At 34.6% G+C, this 18,351-nt stretch overlaps 1 protein-coding gene across 10 annotated transcripts in view; it reads right to left on the bottom strand.

The window, feature by feature from the left end:
• LOC110114323 (NAP1-related protein 1) overlaps window positions 1-18,351 on the bottom strand; it is a 33,043-nt gene that overhangs the window by 4,091 nt on the left and 10,601 nt on the right. For 7 of the 10 annotated variants that reach the window (XM_028697837.1, XM_020847171.2, XM_020847170.2 and 4 more), the window contains 4 exons: window positions 17,318-17,375; window positions 17,128-17,184; window positions 16,953-17,012; window positions 16,659-16,724 (listed from right to left, as the gene is read on the bottom strand). In XM_028697837.1, coding sequence (XP_028553670.1) covers window positions 16,659-16,724; window positions 16,953-17,012; window positions 17,128-17,184; window positions 17,318-17,375 — 241 coding nt within the window. Of the gene's footprint in view, window positions 1-16,658; window positions 16,725-16,946; window positions 17,013-17,127; window positions 17,229-17,317; window positions 17,376-18,351 lie in introns of those variants that run through there. The other 3 variants (XM_020847174.2, XM_028697835.1, XM_020847176.2) reach the window with 2 other exon arrangements.

Below are 18,351 nucleotides of genomic sequence, written 5' to 3'. Positions count from 1 at the left end.
GATTCATCCTCAAATAGTCTCTTGCCAACAGGGACGTGGCACGTGCCCTCTGATCGGGTGGTTTTGCCGCAAAATGGCACCATTATATTACGATCACGGCCAAAGCCCGTATGTTCCCTAAAGGCGTCAAACCCTTGAGTTATGAATCATAGGGTATATCTGATAGGCATCAAGCCCTCTGTTAGCTAAGGTGGATTCAGATATATCCCCTTAGACAAATACCAACCCAGGTCTACAAGGTATTCTTGGACGAAGCAACCCATGGCTGCCGACAAGGTGCCTTCTGTCAGGTTGGGTCGACTACCTCCTCTGACTAAGTAGACCAAGGATCATGATAGCCCGGGACGACGGAACCATGGGATCTTGATCGGGCTCGTCTTCATTCCCCCCAACATCAGTTTTAAGTTTGTGGTGATAAACTCTAAATTTCAAATTATTCAAATTCAAAATTTAAACCCTAAAATTATTGCTATTATACGATAGGTTCATAACTTATTTGACCTCTTTTACGACTAGCCTTAATCGAAAGTTCTCTCTTGTTATTAGGAGGGGTAATTAACTATAGGGGCTTGCGCCTATAGGAAACCAGAACTCAGATCAAAAAGTCCTCACCAAATGAGGGCGAAATCTCTGGGTAGTGTCTTATCTAAAACAATCTGCCTTCTGAAAATTCCCCCGGGATCACACACCTAAAATTGGAATTTTTCGGAGCCCACAATTCTTCACTCAGAATTTAATCTTGGAGCAACTTCAATGCACAAGTTATGGAAATTATTTATTATAAATCTGTTGTCATTCTTTAATAAGAATTAAATTTAGCTGCAAATTTGAATGCACGGTTCTGACTTTTTATTTTACTTTATTCACAATTTATTTAAATAGAAGATAGGAAACTTTCTAATTATTCCTCTTTCTAAAATTTACCCTCTGTGCAAGTTAATTTGAAATTTATCTAGTTTTCTCCTTCATGAAGTGATTAGTATTCAAAACATAAGTACAGATTTCGTTTGACAATAAAATTAACCTTAATTATGCTTCAACCAAATAGTAATTTGCACTAAAAAATTATAAAACAACAGTTAAATTAGTTAGTGGATTGCATTTTCTTAGGATTAACACATATAGGTCATTGCAATAGCAGCATTTAAATACCTTTTCTTTTATATATTTGCTGCTAATCGATCATTGCTATAAAATTAAAATGTTCACTTATTGATGCATTGGATTTGCACTTTGTGAATATTTCATTGAATTTGTTTTATCGATTATCAACAATGTAGTTTTAATTATTTTCTTGCAAATATTTCATACACAAAAGCTATTTCCATTGTCCCAGTATGTATTTATATCATTTAAATTTCTTTCACATTTCAATTTTTATAAACTTCCATTTTTTTAGTAAATACAAAGTCCGCTAGTGCTTTAAGTTTAGATTTATTTAAAAAATATTATTTGTGGGAGCGTATACCTCCCTTCCTTCTCTTCTCCTATGTTGAACGAATTCCGAATTTACAACCCACCTCCTCAAATTTTAAGTTTAGAAGATGAGTCAAATGAAAAGCGATAAAGAAGCCTGAAGAAAAATGAGTACTTGTTTCCTTTTAAAATTAAATTTCCATTTATTCTTTCTCAAGTAATAACTTCTGACCATTATTTTTTCTGTTTGCTTGTACAATGGCAGATACCACCAGACACTAGCTTCAGTGTAGTGAGTATTCTTAATTTTAGATAGCACTAGGTCTTATAAGCCCCATGATGTGCCTCATAAAAGGATGACTCATGGAGGATGTGTGTTGATAGTCGCACTATCAACAAGATTACTGTGAAGTATCGTTTCCCCATTCCTCGCTTAGATGACATGTTAGACATGATGATCGGAGCAAGTCTCTTTTCTAAGATCGATCTTAAGAGCGGTTATCATAAGATCAGAATCCGCCAAGGGGACGAATAGAAAACGACATTTAAAACTAAAGATGGGTTGTACGAATGGATGGTTATGCCGTTTGGCCTTAGTAACGCTCATAGTACATTCATGAGAATTATGACTCAAGTTTTGCGCTCGTTCTTAAGAAAATTTGTTGTGGTCTATTTTGATGACATTTTAATCTACATTAGTTTGGTGGATCATCACTTAAATCATTTGAAGCAAGTCTGTGAAGTTTTGAGAAAAGAACAATTGTATGCAAATCCAAAGAAGTGTATGTTCATCACTGACCGTGTCACTTTTCTCTGATTTATCATATCCTCTCAAGGAATATCAGCTGACCCCGAGAAAGTTCGAGCGATTAATGAGTGGCCTAAACCGAAGAATATCAGAGATGTTCGGAGCTTTCATGGACTGACCAAATTTTATTGAAGGTTTATTAGGAATTTTAGCACGATAGTGGCACCCATAACCGACTGCCTAAAGAAGGGAGAATTCCATTGGATTTCATCCGCCACTAAAGCATTCGAGGAGATCAAAAAGAGAATGGTCGAGGCACCAGTTATATGTCTTCCTGATTTTTCTAAAGTCTATGAAGTAACCTGTAACACATCTGGTACTGGTATAGGAGGAGTAATGTCGCAAGAGGGACACCCTGTTGCCTATTTTAGTGAGAAGCTGAATGATATCGGGTAACGATACTCGAACTACGATAAGAAGTTATACGTGATCATTCAATCCCTTAAGTATTAGAGACAAATTACCTTCTTCCTCAAGAATTTGTCATCTTTTCGGATCATGATGCATTATGATATATTAACACTCAGAAGAAGATTAATGCCCGACACGAAAGATGGGTTGAATTCTTGCAAGAATATACCTACACCATCAGACATAAAGCAGGATCCGAAGGTAAAGCAGCCGACGCTTTAAGTCGTAGGATGATGATTACTCGCGAGATGAGGACTAAAGTTATTGAATTTGAGCGCATTAAAGAAGATTATAAGGATTGCTCCGATTTTAAGGAAACATATGTACTTCTGATAACTGGAAAAGAGCGGATCATTGATGATTTCCTAGTGGAAAACGGATATTTATTTAAATCCCAGAAACTCTGTATTCCCAATACCTCACTCTGTGAATTTCTTATTTGGGAACTACATGCTGGTGGTTTAGCTGGGCACTTCGGTCAAACCAAGACAATCGATGATGTGAAAAATCGATTTTATTGGCCAAGCATTAAGCGGGACGTTAACAGATTAGTGAAACGGTGTCACAATGTCAGTTGGCCAAGCAAAGTACATAAAACACAGGCCTTTATACACGACTCTCTGTACCCAACTATCCCTGACAAGATGTATAGATTTTGTCCTCGGTCTACCCAAGGCTGTTAGAAAACACGACTCCGTGTGTGTGATTGTAGATAGATTTTCCAAGATGGCGCACTTCCTCCCTTGCTCGAAAACGTTTGATGCTTATAGTATCGCCAAATTATATTTTCATAAAATTGTCAGACTTCATGGGTTACCTAAAACCATTGTGTTGAATCGAGACGTAAAATTCACTAGCTATTTTTAGAAGACATTATGATTCAAAATGGGCCCTAAACTTCAATTCTCCGTCGCTTTCCACCCTCAGACGGATGGTTAGACGGAAGTTGTAACCAAGAACCTGGGTAACTTCCTTAGGACCTTGGTAGGTGAACACATTAGAGATTGTGATTCTAAGTTGCCTATTGCCGAGTTTGCTTATAACAATTCCGTTAACCGAACCACGGGTCTGAGTCCAACTGAAATTGTGTACGGATACCAACCTATGCAGCCAATAGATTTAATCCCCATGAGTCCTAAGTCTAGAACATCTGAGTCAGCATCTGCATTTGCATCACATTTACAAGAATTGCATAAGGAAATTAATAAAAAGATTGAACAAAGCAATGTTAACTGTAAGCGTAATGCAGACCTCCAAAAACGATTTAAAGAATTTGAAGTGAGAGACTTTGTAATGGTTCGTATCCTTCACCATTTAGCGGAAGTCATCGACGAACAACTTTCTCTTGAAGAGTGGAAGATCACCGGAGGACTACCCGTTCCTCCAACTCTGATTCCTTCTCCGACGACTAGTACCCTTTGCATCGTGTGTCTTCTAGTGGCAACTCTAAGTGTGCTTGCAACATTCTTCTGCTAAGCTCATCACTATCAAGAGTGTGAGTGAGGGATCCCAAGGTGAATGATCTATATTTTAAACTATGGATTTTGTTATGTGCCATTCGCTCTACTCATTTATTTGATGATGTAATTTTGCGAGTTTCTTATTAATCTCTATTGTAATAACTTAGTCATTTCGTGGATTTTCCTAAGATCTAACTTGAATACGCATCCAATATCCATTTATGTTCAGCAGAGCAAAGTTCACAATTTATTAATTTCGTATAAGCAATTCTTATTTCATTTTCATTGTATTATATCATCTATAATCAATGAATTGAATAAAAAGAACCAATAACTAACATTTAAACTTTAAAATTTAAATAAATAGGTAAAGACTAAAATGGTCAATTAAAAGACTTTAAGCAACCAATCATTAATCGATTTCAACATTTAAAAATCCATCCTAAAATAAACTCCAAAATACTAAAACATTAAAACTTCCATTTAAACCAAATATCCCTCGGCTTTAAACAAATAAAATTTAATTGGTTGAAACTTCAAGTAATAATAAACTCATGACATGCCCAAACTACCTAGCATGTCACATATAGTTAGAATTGTTTTTTAGGACACTAATTCTATAATACCCAAAATATTCAAGTAGATGCGAGTATAAATTTTCTTTAAATGTTAATTGAAGCATATATTACTTATAAAGTCAATTGTATATGCATAACTAGTATAAGAAATAACTGTTACATATGTCACAGTTTTTTTTATTTCCACTAGAGCCTCTACATTCCACTAATCAAGCCATGCATTGGCTAGAGTAGAACCCACAACTGAGAATTTTTGGGAAACCTGTAGTGAAAAAAGCACTAGAGAATATAATATAAAGTAATCTAAATAAAAGGAATTAATCCTATAGTGGACTGCAATTTCCCTCAATTATGCAACATTAGTATTCGTCTCCCATTTTCCATCAGCTGACTTAGGGTGCAAAGGAGCTGCAGGCCATGGAATGTTATGGGTAAGGTAAAAATTAGACAAATGTTTTAGTTAGTGGTTGAAAACTTTATTTGGCTAAAACTAAGTGCAGTTTGTTATTATCTAAGTAAGGCTATTACTTTTAGTTGATACAAATTCAAGAAACAATAAGAGGAAGTAATGTTGTTTGTTGATGGTAGTTAAAAACAAGTTAAGGCTGAAGTGGTAGGAGAAAATATTAAAGAAGAAGACTTAGAAGGAAAGAAAAATGATTTTATAGAATGATAAAGAGTGCAATTGAGATTATATACAAGAGAAAATGAAGACAAAGTCTAGGAGAACAAATTCATAGCGAGGTGAGATATCCAAACAAGATTATAAGAATTAGTAAATATTTTATTATTGCACTTCATCTTTATTATGCTTATGACCACATGTATTTTAGTTTATTTTAATTATTTTGTATGAACAATAACGAATATGTATGAAATTATTTATGCAGAGAGTAATCTTCAATAATGTTAATGATTTCGTGAACATAAAAGGATAAATATTCATAAACTAATGCAATGTTTAAAATTGCGCAATTAGGTATTCAGACGTTTTTTGTTCATGAGGCAAGGCGTTTTGAGTCGTAAGCCTCAAAATATAATATTGCGTTAAGTGAAAATAAATGTTAAAAGTAAATTTTTATATAATACTCAAATAATATGTTAAAAGATGACATATTATCTTTCTATTGAATTATGAAGTAACATAATGACATATGAAACAAAAAATTGCACTAGACATAAAGTGTTTAGTGATAAATTGCATGAAATATAATTGAAATACAAATATTAGATGAGCAAATAATTATTAAATATAGAAACTACATAAAAGTATCATATAACAGTAAGTTCAACTTCAAATTATTTCTTTTTTAGCTCTCTACTTATCTACTTTTAATTTCTAAAAAAGGTTGAAAAGTTGGCAACAACTAGAAAATCATTTGTATTGTCATCACTGAGGGGATATTTATTTGAGTCATAATTATAACAAATTGATTTCTCTCATGTCTCATCCTGTGTAGTCCAATGCCTCCCAATATGCTTCTTCTTCATTTATTTCGGGCATCTTACTCTTTCATAGATGTATTTCATCAACATAAAGATGAGATTAATACTCCAAAATTTTTAGAGGTGGTGGTGATCTGTGGCTTTCAAGTGATCCTTAACGATGGCTATGACGGTGGTGGTTGTGGCGAAGGCAACGGACTAGAGGTTGAGAGAAAATTGCTGCAACTTGGGGGTGCACGAAGTGTGATTTGTTTGGGGCTTTACTTTATGATTTATGTAAATGTAAGTTATATATATATATATATAAGGGTGAGGCGTAAGCCTCACTCCAGTGAGGCGAGGCGAGGCTCAAGGCGGGCCTCAACAAAGTTGAGGCGCAAGCCTCATAAAAGAAATTTGAGGCGTAAGCCTCATAAAAGAAATTTGAGGCGTAAACCTCGATGTATTTTTCACTGAAATTGCGCAAAAGCGAGCCTCATATTGCGAAATTTTAAACAATGAACTAATGAATGAGCAAACAGGGCAGCAAAAGGGCAGCTAAATGACGGTCTAAATGCTAGATGTACAGACTTTTGGGTATGTAAGTAAATTTTAAAAACTTTAGTTGAGCTCTGTATTTACTTCAATTATATTTGATGTTCATTAAGGACACTATATGCTTCCCATTATTAATAATAAAATTTGATAGGTTGGCAAGTTAGGAGAGTCTAAATAGATTTATTTTACTCACTCTATTCTGAAAGTAGTGGCTCGGACTGAGTGTTAGTAAGAAGGAATCAGTTTAGATTTTTCTTCTTTATTATAATCCAGATTGACTATTGGGGGGTAGACCAAACTAGGGTGTGACAAATTCTAGCTTTAGGTTGGTCGTTGTCATTTTTAGTATATTTTTTGAGATGTAAATGACCTGCATGTGAACAAGTGCTTGTTATTATAGTTTGATGTGATGGATTTATTTGATGTCAGTACTCTGATGCTCATTTTAATAGTTTTTTATGAGCGTTTAGATTTCCTTAGGATAGGAACGTTCTAGAAGTTTAATACTAATTATTTTTTTTGCATGTGGTCATGCTTATGCATGGCTATTATTAAAAGGGGACAAAATGAATATTTACCAACTAAGTACCAACAAAACATATTGACACGATCCCACCACCTCATATGAGTTCTTAACAAGCATAGATACTATATGATTAAATAGTATGTTGAGGTTCCTCCTTAAGAGATGAACGAGAAGAGGAACTAGAGGAGAACTCTCTATTTGTTGCACAACTACGTGGAATAAGTAGAGCTACAAATATGATGCCAAAATGATGCGAAAATTTGCCCCCAGCCTCCTCCACTGCTTTTCAGGGTAGTTTTGACGGAGTAAGTTCCAGACTTCCAGGGTAAATTTTAGAAAGGCAGATAGGTTTGAAGATAAGACACTACAAAAGGATTTCGCCATCATTTTGTGAAGACTTTATGATCGTTCTGGTTTCCTATATGCGCAAGCCCCTATAATTAATTATCCCTTCCGATAACGAGATACAACTTTCAATTAAGGCTAATCGTCAATCATATACATAGAAATACGTGTTATCTGGCATATAGTAGCAGCATGGGTTTGAGATATTGGAGTTTTAAAGGTTTGATATTTAAAATTTGAAATTTCATCATATTGCACTTAAAGCAGATGGTGGGGGAATAGATGATGGACACAATCAAGATCCCATGATTTCGTCGTCCCGAGCCATCGTGGTCCCTGGTCTAATTAGTCAGACGAGGTAGTCGACCCAACCTGACAGAAGGATCCTTGTCAACAGCCATAGATTTCTTCATCTAAGGGTACCTTATATACTTGGGGAGAGTATTTGCCTAAAGGGACAAATTTGAATCCACCGTAGCTGACAGAAGGCTTTGTGCCCTATCGATTATATCCTATTGATTCATATCTCAAGAATTTGATGTCATTGGAGAACATACGGGCTCTAACCATAACCATAATGTAGTGGTGTTATTTGGCGGCAAGCCACCCGATTCAAAGGGCCCCGGTCATAACCATTTATTCTGTGGCGCCATTTGACGGCAAAATCGCCGGTTAGAGGACACGTGTCAAGTCCTTAGTGCAGGAGACTGATTAAGAACGAATCCTAATGATATTCCCAACCAGACACTAGAGCTTTCTAAGCTGAAGTGATTTTTAAATTTGTCTATCTCGGCAAATTGTTGTGGATGGTGAATGAATTTTGCATTAAATATTTTGATGATTGAATTTTCAATTTAAATACTTGAGATTTTGGGATTTTAGGAGATTTGGTTTTTGTGGGCATTTGGGTGGCATTTTGAAAATATAGAGTACTTGAAATTAACCACTCTGGATGAGATTTACATTTAACACGGCCATCATCGAGATGTTTATGAGCATTTGAGAATTTCATTGATTTGACATTGTCGACTCTGTCTACTAGTCAACAAAATCTAGAGTTGATGCATTCATATTTTTTGTATTTTTATTATCAAACATTGAACATTAGTTTTTCATTTAGTTTTATATTTTTTTAGCTATCCAATGATGGAAGGCATCCAATGATCATGGTAGGTTGTGCTTGGGCTTTGGTAGACCTTGGTTTGCTAGCTTGTTTGGGTCCCTTGGGCTGCTGCTGGTTCTCGGGTTGAGCATATGGTTCTCGGTTTTGAGCTGGTGTTGATGTTAGGAGGTGGTGGTTGCTGTGTTGAGCTATATTTTCAAAAGTGCTAGCTCATTAATTTTGAGCTCTTGGTTAACTCATAATAAGCTGAAGTTTAGCTCATTTATTTGAGATTAGTGGAAGCTCATTATGGTGGAACTTGTCCCTCTCTGCCTCTCGGTTTCCTCCTTGTCTCTTCGGTTTCTCTTGGGCTTTTGTTGTTCCCGTGGCCCTGGCTATTTTTTCTTGTACCTGCGGTTCATTCTATGTGTTGGCTGTTCGGGATCCTTGCTGGTTGGGTTTCCCATGGCTTCCAGCTAGGTTTTCCGTGGCCTTTTTGCTCTGTTTCCTGGACCGGCTTGGGAGTTATTATTTTGTGGTTGTTAGCCTTTCATTTCCCTAAATCTTTGGTTTAGTTGGAGGTGCTATGGCTGTTTAGTTCCTCTCTCTTGCCTATATATAGAAGATGTTTTAGAAGGAAATGGTTGTTGAAAATTATTGAGCAAAGTCTCTAAAACCTGAGGGTTTTCTCTTCTTCTTGGAAAAGCTTGAGAGCTTGTTCCACTTCTTTCTCTTCTCTACTTCGTCTGGGCTTCTTACCTCTTCTTCTCTACGCAAGTTCCACCCCACCTGTATCTTTCTTCTTGAGCTTCCTAGTGTTGTTGGTTGGCTGATTTGGGATCATTTGCCGGAGGAGTTTGGTTGGACGTTTGGACCTTCTTGCTGTGGTGGACCATCGGTTTGCTAGCCCTAAGCACATACTTTACTTAACCTACATTTCGATGCATGTGAGGAAACCGTTCTGTCGGTTGTTCTGAGGATAGCATTTTTTTATTTTATTTTTCTTTTGTTTCGTTTGATTTCAATTCTCAGTTTGTTCATCGGTTTTGTGTTTTAGATGATTGCTACTATTTGAATCGAGTTTGGTTATAGTGTTGCCCATTGTTCTCCTTATCTGGCTTTTCTTTTTAGTTTGCTTGCATCAAGAGTCCATAGGCTTTATGTTTTTGTTGATGAATTTCTTTTGCCATAGACCTTGAAGGCCTTATATGAACGTATAAAATAGATATTCCGGTTGACATCCTGATCGTATATTTGTTTGATAGTTGGAGTCGTATCGACTCCTATATACCCACATAGAAGGATTGGGCTTGAACTTAGGTTCATTTATTAACCCGCATAACATCCCTAGACATCACATGTGTATCCAAAACACGCTCACCGGGGTCCATGCAGATCGTGTGATTACACATGCCTTTTTGTGTACCTATGTGCATACAAATTACAGTGCAAGTGTGGGGGCATTTTGGAATACTTCAATTGTGCGAACAACTGCCATTTGAGTGTGTGCAATATTCCATTTGAGAATTTGAACATGCTTTATAACCGCTTGTATGAGTGTTGTGGATCCGGTGGCTTGGCATTGCACTATGGTCATTTGCCCGTTTCATACAGGTAAACTGTAGTGCACTACTTATTACTTTTCTTCAGGCGGATTGTTGTGCACTAACGAGTTTTTTGCTATTGCCTGTAAGTGTTGGCATCTATTAGAGGTCTTATATATTTGCTCGTAGATGACACTTTGTGGACATGATATATATCTTCCAGCGGCTTGTAGGTATTTATAATTGTTGTATATCATCTTCCTGCTTGCAATGGATCAACGTCTTTGCTGGCCATTTGGATAGTAGATGATCGTAAGGGTATTATAACATCCACAAATTGTTAATCACCACCCATGTATATATTATTGCGCATATGGCAAAGTTTTCGTCATTGCCAACAGGCATTCGTAGCTACTTCAATCCTTCTTGCATTTTCTTGTAGATATTTTGTTGTACACATGACAGGCCTCCAACAGCGGCTCATAGGAGTTTGCACTTGTTGTAGTCCTTAGACATTTTGCTCGTAGATGACATCTGGTGCATATGGCGGATCTTCTACAATAACTCGTACGAATTTCCACATGTACTTATATTTGTTACATATCGACCACCCTTGATTGTGGGGAAACCAATATATTTACCTGCACTTAATGGTGGTTGATTGCGGGGGTGTGGTAGAATCCATCACTATTGCTGATTACCACTACTATGCCTATGAAAAATCTTCTATCATCGCCAGCAAGTGCTAAGAATATGTCGTATTTTACATTGCATATGTTTATAGAGGTACCACCATACTTGCAACTTTCTTACCATCATTGCTTGAATGTGGCATGCTCATTTGCCATTCATAGATCTATTGCAAGTATTATGCGTGATGGATATTCTATAGTCATTAGTAGACAAGTTGTATTGTCTTCTACCATTGATATCCCTTCGTTAGTGCCCTTGGGTGGACGTAGTAAAGATTTTGTTGCATCTTCTTACATGATTGTTGTGCTCTTCAGCTTTGTTATTCACAAGGATGTGTTGCACATTCATGGTTATCCTTATCAATTTCGTTGCTTGCAAGCTCATGTACATTTGATTATATAAGGATGACTCAAATCTTGTTATGAGTTTGCTTGACGACATTTACATTCCAATTGGAGTGACAATTTCTTAATGTTCATTGAAAATTTTGAATTATTAATCATGAAGATGTCACTGTATTCTCCATTTGCTCCTTGACTGCATGTTGCCACTTTATCAAATTTTATTTCAAATTATATTCTATACCATTCAATTGGGTCCAAGTTCAAGTTAGGTTACATGTCCTTTGGTTCAAATTCAAATTTTGAATTATTTAGATTCAATTCGAGTTCAATATGCAAATTCACTTAAGTCCAAATCAGGTCCTTTGCATTGTTCAAGTTTAAGTCTCATGTTGTCCTTTGTGTTCAATCAAGTCCCCTGTTGTCCTTTGAGTTCAATCAAGTCTCCTGTAAGTGTTCGTTCAAAATTGAGTCAATTGAGTTGAAGTTTATTTTTATTCGTTCAAACTTGAGTCCAAGTTCAAGTCCAAGTCTCCTGTATTTGTTCTGAATTTCGACAGCCTCCCGTCATCTCCTTATTAAAGAGAAAATCCAAGAGACATAGCCTTCCCCTCCACGCAACATGAGCGCTTCAGGTAGGTGTAGAGCGACACCGAGGCCGCATTTTCTTTGATCCCCGTTATATTACATGAGCGTTTAAGGGTCTCTGAGCACCTGTTTAAAAAAGCACAATTTCTCCCCGCTAAGCTACATGAGCGCTTAAGGGTATTTAATTTTCATCCCCGATATGCTACGTGAGCGCTCCAAGGCTTACCCGCCTCGACGCAAGTATCCCACAAGTTTCCCTCCCACCTTGCTACGTGAATGGGTAGAGAGGTTCGCCGGCTCGTTGCAAGCGTCGAGTGCGGGACTTTTGGTTAGAAAATTATACCTTTGCGAGCTTGGCGGGGTCGATGACGATAAAAGTTTGCAAAATGCACAAAATACACTTTTTTTTTAATTTTCCTTTCTCTTTTTTTTTTTAAATGCTCCCTTTTCTTCTTCTTCTTTTTTTAATTCTATTATTAAATAATAAGATCTAATTAATAATAATAATAATAATAATAATAATAATAATAATAATAGTAATTGTTATTATTATTATTATCCAACTTAATAGTAATTACATCAATAACAATCTACTAAGAAATGTGATTACAAAAATGCCTTAACAAAATTTTACCTATAATAACCTATTTGGGCTGCTTAATGGATTGGAGTAATGGGTAGGAATAGTGGATTTTATTTGTAGTGGAGAGTCAGGGAAATTTTACCTATAATAAACTAATTGGGCTGCTTAATGGGTTGGAGTAATGGGTAGGAATAGTGGGTTTTATTTGTAGTGGAGAGTCAAGGAAATTTTACCTATAATAAACTATTTGGGCCGCTTAATGGGTTGGAGTAATAGGTAGGAATAGTGGGAGTTGTTGGGTTGGTTTTAGAATACTGTTGGAGGAGAGTTGGGTTTAGGGCTTTGTCGGTTCAGGTATATGAGATCGGGCTTGACTTAAGTGGGTTTTAAGATGAGAGAGGGTAGTTGGGTTAGGTTAGAGCAGAAGAACACGTCAGCTAGGCTTGAGCGGGTGAGGTCGACACTGAAGGGTTGCGAGTATGGGCTTTCGGTCTTGGGATCAATCTTTGCTTCTTGCCACGATCGGGCATGGTATGACTTGTGTGTGTGGTCTGGTTATATCAGGTCAGATCGTGACATAAGATATAATAAAGATGAATATCCTCAATCATGAAAAAAAATATTACAATAATAAATAATGTGGATTCCTACTATAAATGCTTTAAGCCATATAATTATTTAGATATGATAACACTACCTCACAAACTCAAGACAATGTAGAACATGTCAACCTCTGTTGCACCGATACACCTATTTATGAAGGCGTGTTGTATCTGATATACCGATACACCTTCGATACGGCACTGATACGTGTCGGATACGACTTTGCCCTATCCAATTAAAATACTATTTAATTTCAAAAGGATACGCATGTCCATTGAAAAGCAAAAAAAGACGCGTCGTATTTACTTCCGCGGCTGCGAGTGAGGTTCTCTCATTTTTTAGATGGATTAGAGTCTCTTGATGATATGAGAATATTAGAAATTGCTAATCTTATACTTGATGAGCCTGAATTAGAAGCTATGATATTTATTGAAGATGATATAGAAGTTCAAAGACAAACAACTAAAGAAACTAATCATATCATTTCTTCTATTAAATATTTAAAACTTCATGTGCTATACAATTTATGTTTATGCTTTTGTTGTTGTACTAGACATTTAATGCTTACTTGTAATTTGATATTATAAGCTACAAATGATGTTGTCATGTTGCTTTCATTTTTTTGTAATTTTAAATATTATGCTTTGATTGTTTTCTTAATTTTTATGTATGATTAATAAATTATAATGATGTGTCCGCGCAATACCCGTATCCTGTATTTTTAAGAATTGAAGTGTCCCGCATCCGTATCGTGTCGTATCCATGTCGCCGTATCTGTATCGGTGCAACATAGATGCCAACTTTAGTTTAAAAATAATAGATGAAATATGTAATTAAGGATTTTTTATCTAGAGGTTAAGTGTCACAAAAAGAGACCAATCTATAAAAGATTATATATATATTACAAATTGAATATGGAGTCGACAACAAGATCCATGCTAGAGAAAGCATGAATAAGATACTTACCGAGATATCAATAAAGTCAGTAGAGGTGAGTGGTAGTCAACACCAACAATTTTCTTTAATGGGTTAAGCAAAGGCAATGCATGTGATGATTAGTGTTGAAGGAGTTTCTTTTACGATATGCGAGAAAGCTAAGAGAGATGCAAGAAAGATAGAAAAAGAAAGTTTTGGCTATGATATTATGTTAGAAAGGAGAGAAAATTATAAAGAAGAACATCTTTATTAAATTATTTTAGAGGACAAATATATATGTGCCTATATATAGCTAAAGAGAGAAGAACAAGAGAAAACTAATAAAGGTGAATTTCTGCAATAATGAGAAAAATAATAATAAACAAATAAATTTATTATAAATAATTATGTAATGAGATGTAAAACCCGAAACGATGTGCGTAAATCATCGCACGCTTTTCGACGCGTCGCGACGAGACTTAAGTGAAATTTTCGAAGTTAATGGAATTTGATGGAAATAATTTTATAAAATCCTACGCAAAATTCTGATCGTTTTGATATATAGAACTTATATTAAATTATGTGTATTTTAGAAATTAAAATTGATTTAGTCCCATAAATGCCAATTTTACCCCTCATAAGTACTAATGCCGAAATAGATTAGGACGTAACGTGCGGCGGGGCTTCAGCGACGGGCACTCCGGCGACGATTTTCCGACAAAGAAATTAGTGCGAATCGAAGAGGACGATGAGGGGAACCTTAAGGTACAATTGTTTCAAAACGAATCTCTCTAGATCTCAAGTATTTTGGAAAAGAAATTTCTAGGGTTTTTTCAAATTCTCATTTTCTTCCAAATTTTCTTTAAGAAATGAATAAGGAATGATTAGGAGAGCTTTTTAACAATAGAAATAAAGATTTTAGGAGGAAATTTTGAAAATCGGAAAGTTAGGGTTTTCACAAAATTTTATTTCCTTAAAAATGTTTTTACAAAAAGTATTCCTAAGGACATTAAGAATGTTTTTAAAATATGAATTTGGATTTTTAATGAAAATTTTGTTTTTATAATTATATAATTAATTTAATCCGAAAATTAATAATATAATTATAAATATATGTTAAAGATTAATTTTGGAGCAATATTTTGATAAAATTGAAGATTTGTAATTTTCCAAAATTTAAGATTTAATTAAATCCGAAAATTAAAGTTTATTTAATTTAAAATTCATTAAGTGTCGTAAAGAATAATTAAGGGGAAAATGAAGGGTTTAGACATATGAATTAGATTATTAAATTGTGACACGTCTCTTTTGTAATTATTTTAAGTTGTGATCGTTAAAGTGATAAGCTATGTCAAAGTGACTTTTTGAAGAAGTTACATACTTGGTTTGAGGTAGGTATTCATGTTTTTAGTAAAAAATTCATAATTATGCTTCGTTCTATTATTCAATGCAAATGGTTGAAAAGTTTCATGTTATACGACATTTTTGGCAATATGTACATTCAAGTCTTTTATGTCATAAAATTAATAAGCTTTCAGTAGATTAAATGTTTTTATGCTTTGAACGAATGAATTTTTTATTTTCACACTTGTTTTTTCAATACGCATATGAATGAAAAAAAGTATAATAAAGAATGTGCATGCTGATGCAGAGTGCTCAAAATGATAAAGGGACTTGAATGAGTCAAATGGTAAAGGAGGTTCGTAGAGCCAATGGTAAAGGAAATGACCAAAATTTGACTGTGTGCCTGATCAGTAAAAAATTATGGGCACATCCGAGACGGGTGATATTAAAGATATTAAAGACATTATGCATTATATTGATTTCTTTATGTTTTTCTTCAAAGTATGAAAATTGATGTTTAAGAAAAGAAAAAGATAAATGAAAAGTTTTACATTGAGGAAAAGTTATGAAAAAAATATTTCTTATATGTATTGTTACGAAATTATGCAAGTTTGACAATCCTTTCATGTTTTCATATAAAAAACTGCTTTATTTTGGTTTTATGTAAATTTTTATCTAAAGACATGAACTACATGTTGTACGAGTAAGCTCATCCTACGTTTGGAAATATTTTTCAGGAGAAAATGTTAAGAAGTGATGGTTGCACGACGATCGTAGACATATCGTCATAGGAGACCTTAGGAAGAAAGATTCTTTTTGTATTTTTTGTTGAGTTTGAGTTTGAGTTCAGTAGTATGTACCTGTGTATGAACAGCTATTGAAGTTTATGTAATAGTGGTTTGATGTTTTAGTAGTTGTGTGAGAAGAAACAATTTGGAACAATTGAGTTTGATGTTATTAGTGGCTCTTTCATATAATTAGATGATGTTTATGTACTAACATTAAAGTTTTAAATGAAATTGTTTATGTTTTATATATGTTATCCGTATGACCGATTGTTCCCGCCCCGTTATTATCGGGCTAGCAGGACCGGGTCGTGACATGAGATAATTTAGCTGCAATAACAGATGTAACCTACAATAATCCTAAATAAATTAAACATTATATCGAAAATAATAATATACCTCATCATGACCATGCTGCATCAATCAAGCCAAAAAGTACAATAAACATTGCAACAACAACAAAGATATTAGCAAGGAAAAATATAATATAAATAAATATCCTTAGTGATGAAAAATATTATAATAATAAATAGTGAATATTCCTGTGATGTGATGATTTAGATATGGTAACAACTATAAACTACATTGATCTAAAAAAATTGTTAAAAATTGATGACAAAAATAATGATATACCTCATCATTATGATTATTATCAGCATCATTACCATCACTCCCATTGAAATTTTTGTCATCATCTTCCTGTATCAATCAAGCCAAAAAAAATATAACCATTACAATGCTAACAAAAATATGATATATGAACATATAAAAGAGTTTCTTAAAGAAAGAAAAACTTATATTATAATAAATTGTGTACATTACTACTATAAATAATTTAAATGATGCACTAATTTAGGTATGATAACAACTTCAACCTACAATAATTTTAAACAAATTCTAAATTGATAATAACAAAAAATAATATACTTTATCATCATGATCATTATCATCATCGATACCATCCCCATTGACATCCACATCAGCTTCCTGCATCAATCAAGATAAAAAGAACAACAAACATTAGAAGGCCAATAAAGATATCAAAATATGAAACCAATAATTGCAGAGAAAATGTAAGTATGAAAAGATAATGAAAACCAACATTTTTTAAATATTTTAGAGGATCGGTCCACAGTTCTTCGCTGATTACCCTAGCCATCTGCATATATTCTTGTCACTGGATGATGATGGAATGCAAAAAAACTACAGTGAAGTGGCATGTATCCCCTTAGAAGTGCTAGATTGCAGAGAGGACAAGAAACAGAAATAAATCTAACAATTTTGAATTTAACCTCATCAATTACGCCATTTGTAAGTATTCTCGGTTCCTCATCAAACCATTTAAAGAAACTGCAAAATCAAATAGCACGTGGCGTGAATGCCAGTATAAGAGAAAGATAATTTCAGACTGTAAAGCAGAAAAGTACTTCTAAAACTTGGTTACATGCGACAGCTGGTGTAGAATGCATAAAATTTTTTTAATGTGTAATAAAACATTATCCTGGTACTGATGATCTCAAGTATATGCATCTCATTCATTGTATGTGAAGGGACAAAACAATGACTTTCCGCGAATAGTTAATTCTATTTTAGAGTGAAATTCTACGGGTTGAAAAGTATTCATAGAAAACAAAAAAAAAATCGGAATTTTCAACGCGGGGAAAAAGCGCCTATATATCAAGCCACTATATGACCAAAACAAAAAGGATATCAAACAGTACATCATCATCATCATAAGCCTTATCCCAGCTTTTTGGGATTGGCGTAGATACCAAACATTGCACTAACAAGAAAACAAAGTATAAACAAGACCTATATATGTTTCCATATACATCCAGTGGTGTCAACGCTATTTTTTAAGTGGGATTGTTCAAAACAAAATTTAGGCAATCTACACTTCATCTTAATCGTTTTTCAAAAATAGATTAATACATGTAGGTCATTGCTGCATCGAGAGCATGAAAACCAGTAAATATTTTGTCCAATTAAAAAGGTGAATTCACTGACAGGCAGTGAAAGGCATTACCACGCAACTGGCTTCCAAAAAAGGCATGCTAAGAAAATTTGGTGTTTGTGTATGACAGAAGCATTGCATTTCTTTTTCTTTTTTTCATTTTTTCACTTAAAATAGAAGCCTTTTCCTCCTGTCTTCTACTCATCACATAGATTCATGTCTCTTGCTTGGAAAAAGAAAATCAATGCGTCTCCAGTTAGTGTTTCAGATCAGATTTATGAACAGAATGAAGAATATGAGTTGGTTGTGGTATCACACTTTTTGCAACAAGAGCTGTGTCCCAATCAACTTCCAGAGTTACAAAAGGTAAAA

Source organism: Dendrobium catenatum, unplaced genomic scaffold (assembly GCF_001605985.2).
Source record: "Dendrobium catenatum unplaced genomic scaffold, ASM160598v2 fragScaff_scaffold_1016, whole genome shotgun sequence".
NCBI lineage: Eukaryota > Viridiplantae > Streptophyta > Magnoliopsida > Asparagales > Orchidaceae > Dendrobium > Dendrobium catenatum.
This window is presented reverse-complemented; position numbering and strand designations above follow the sequence as displayed.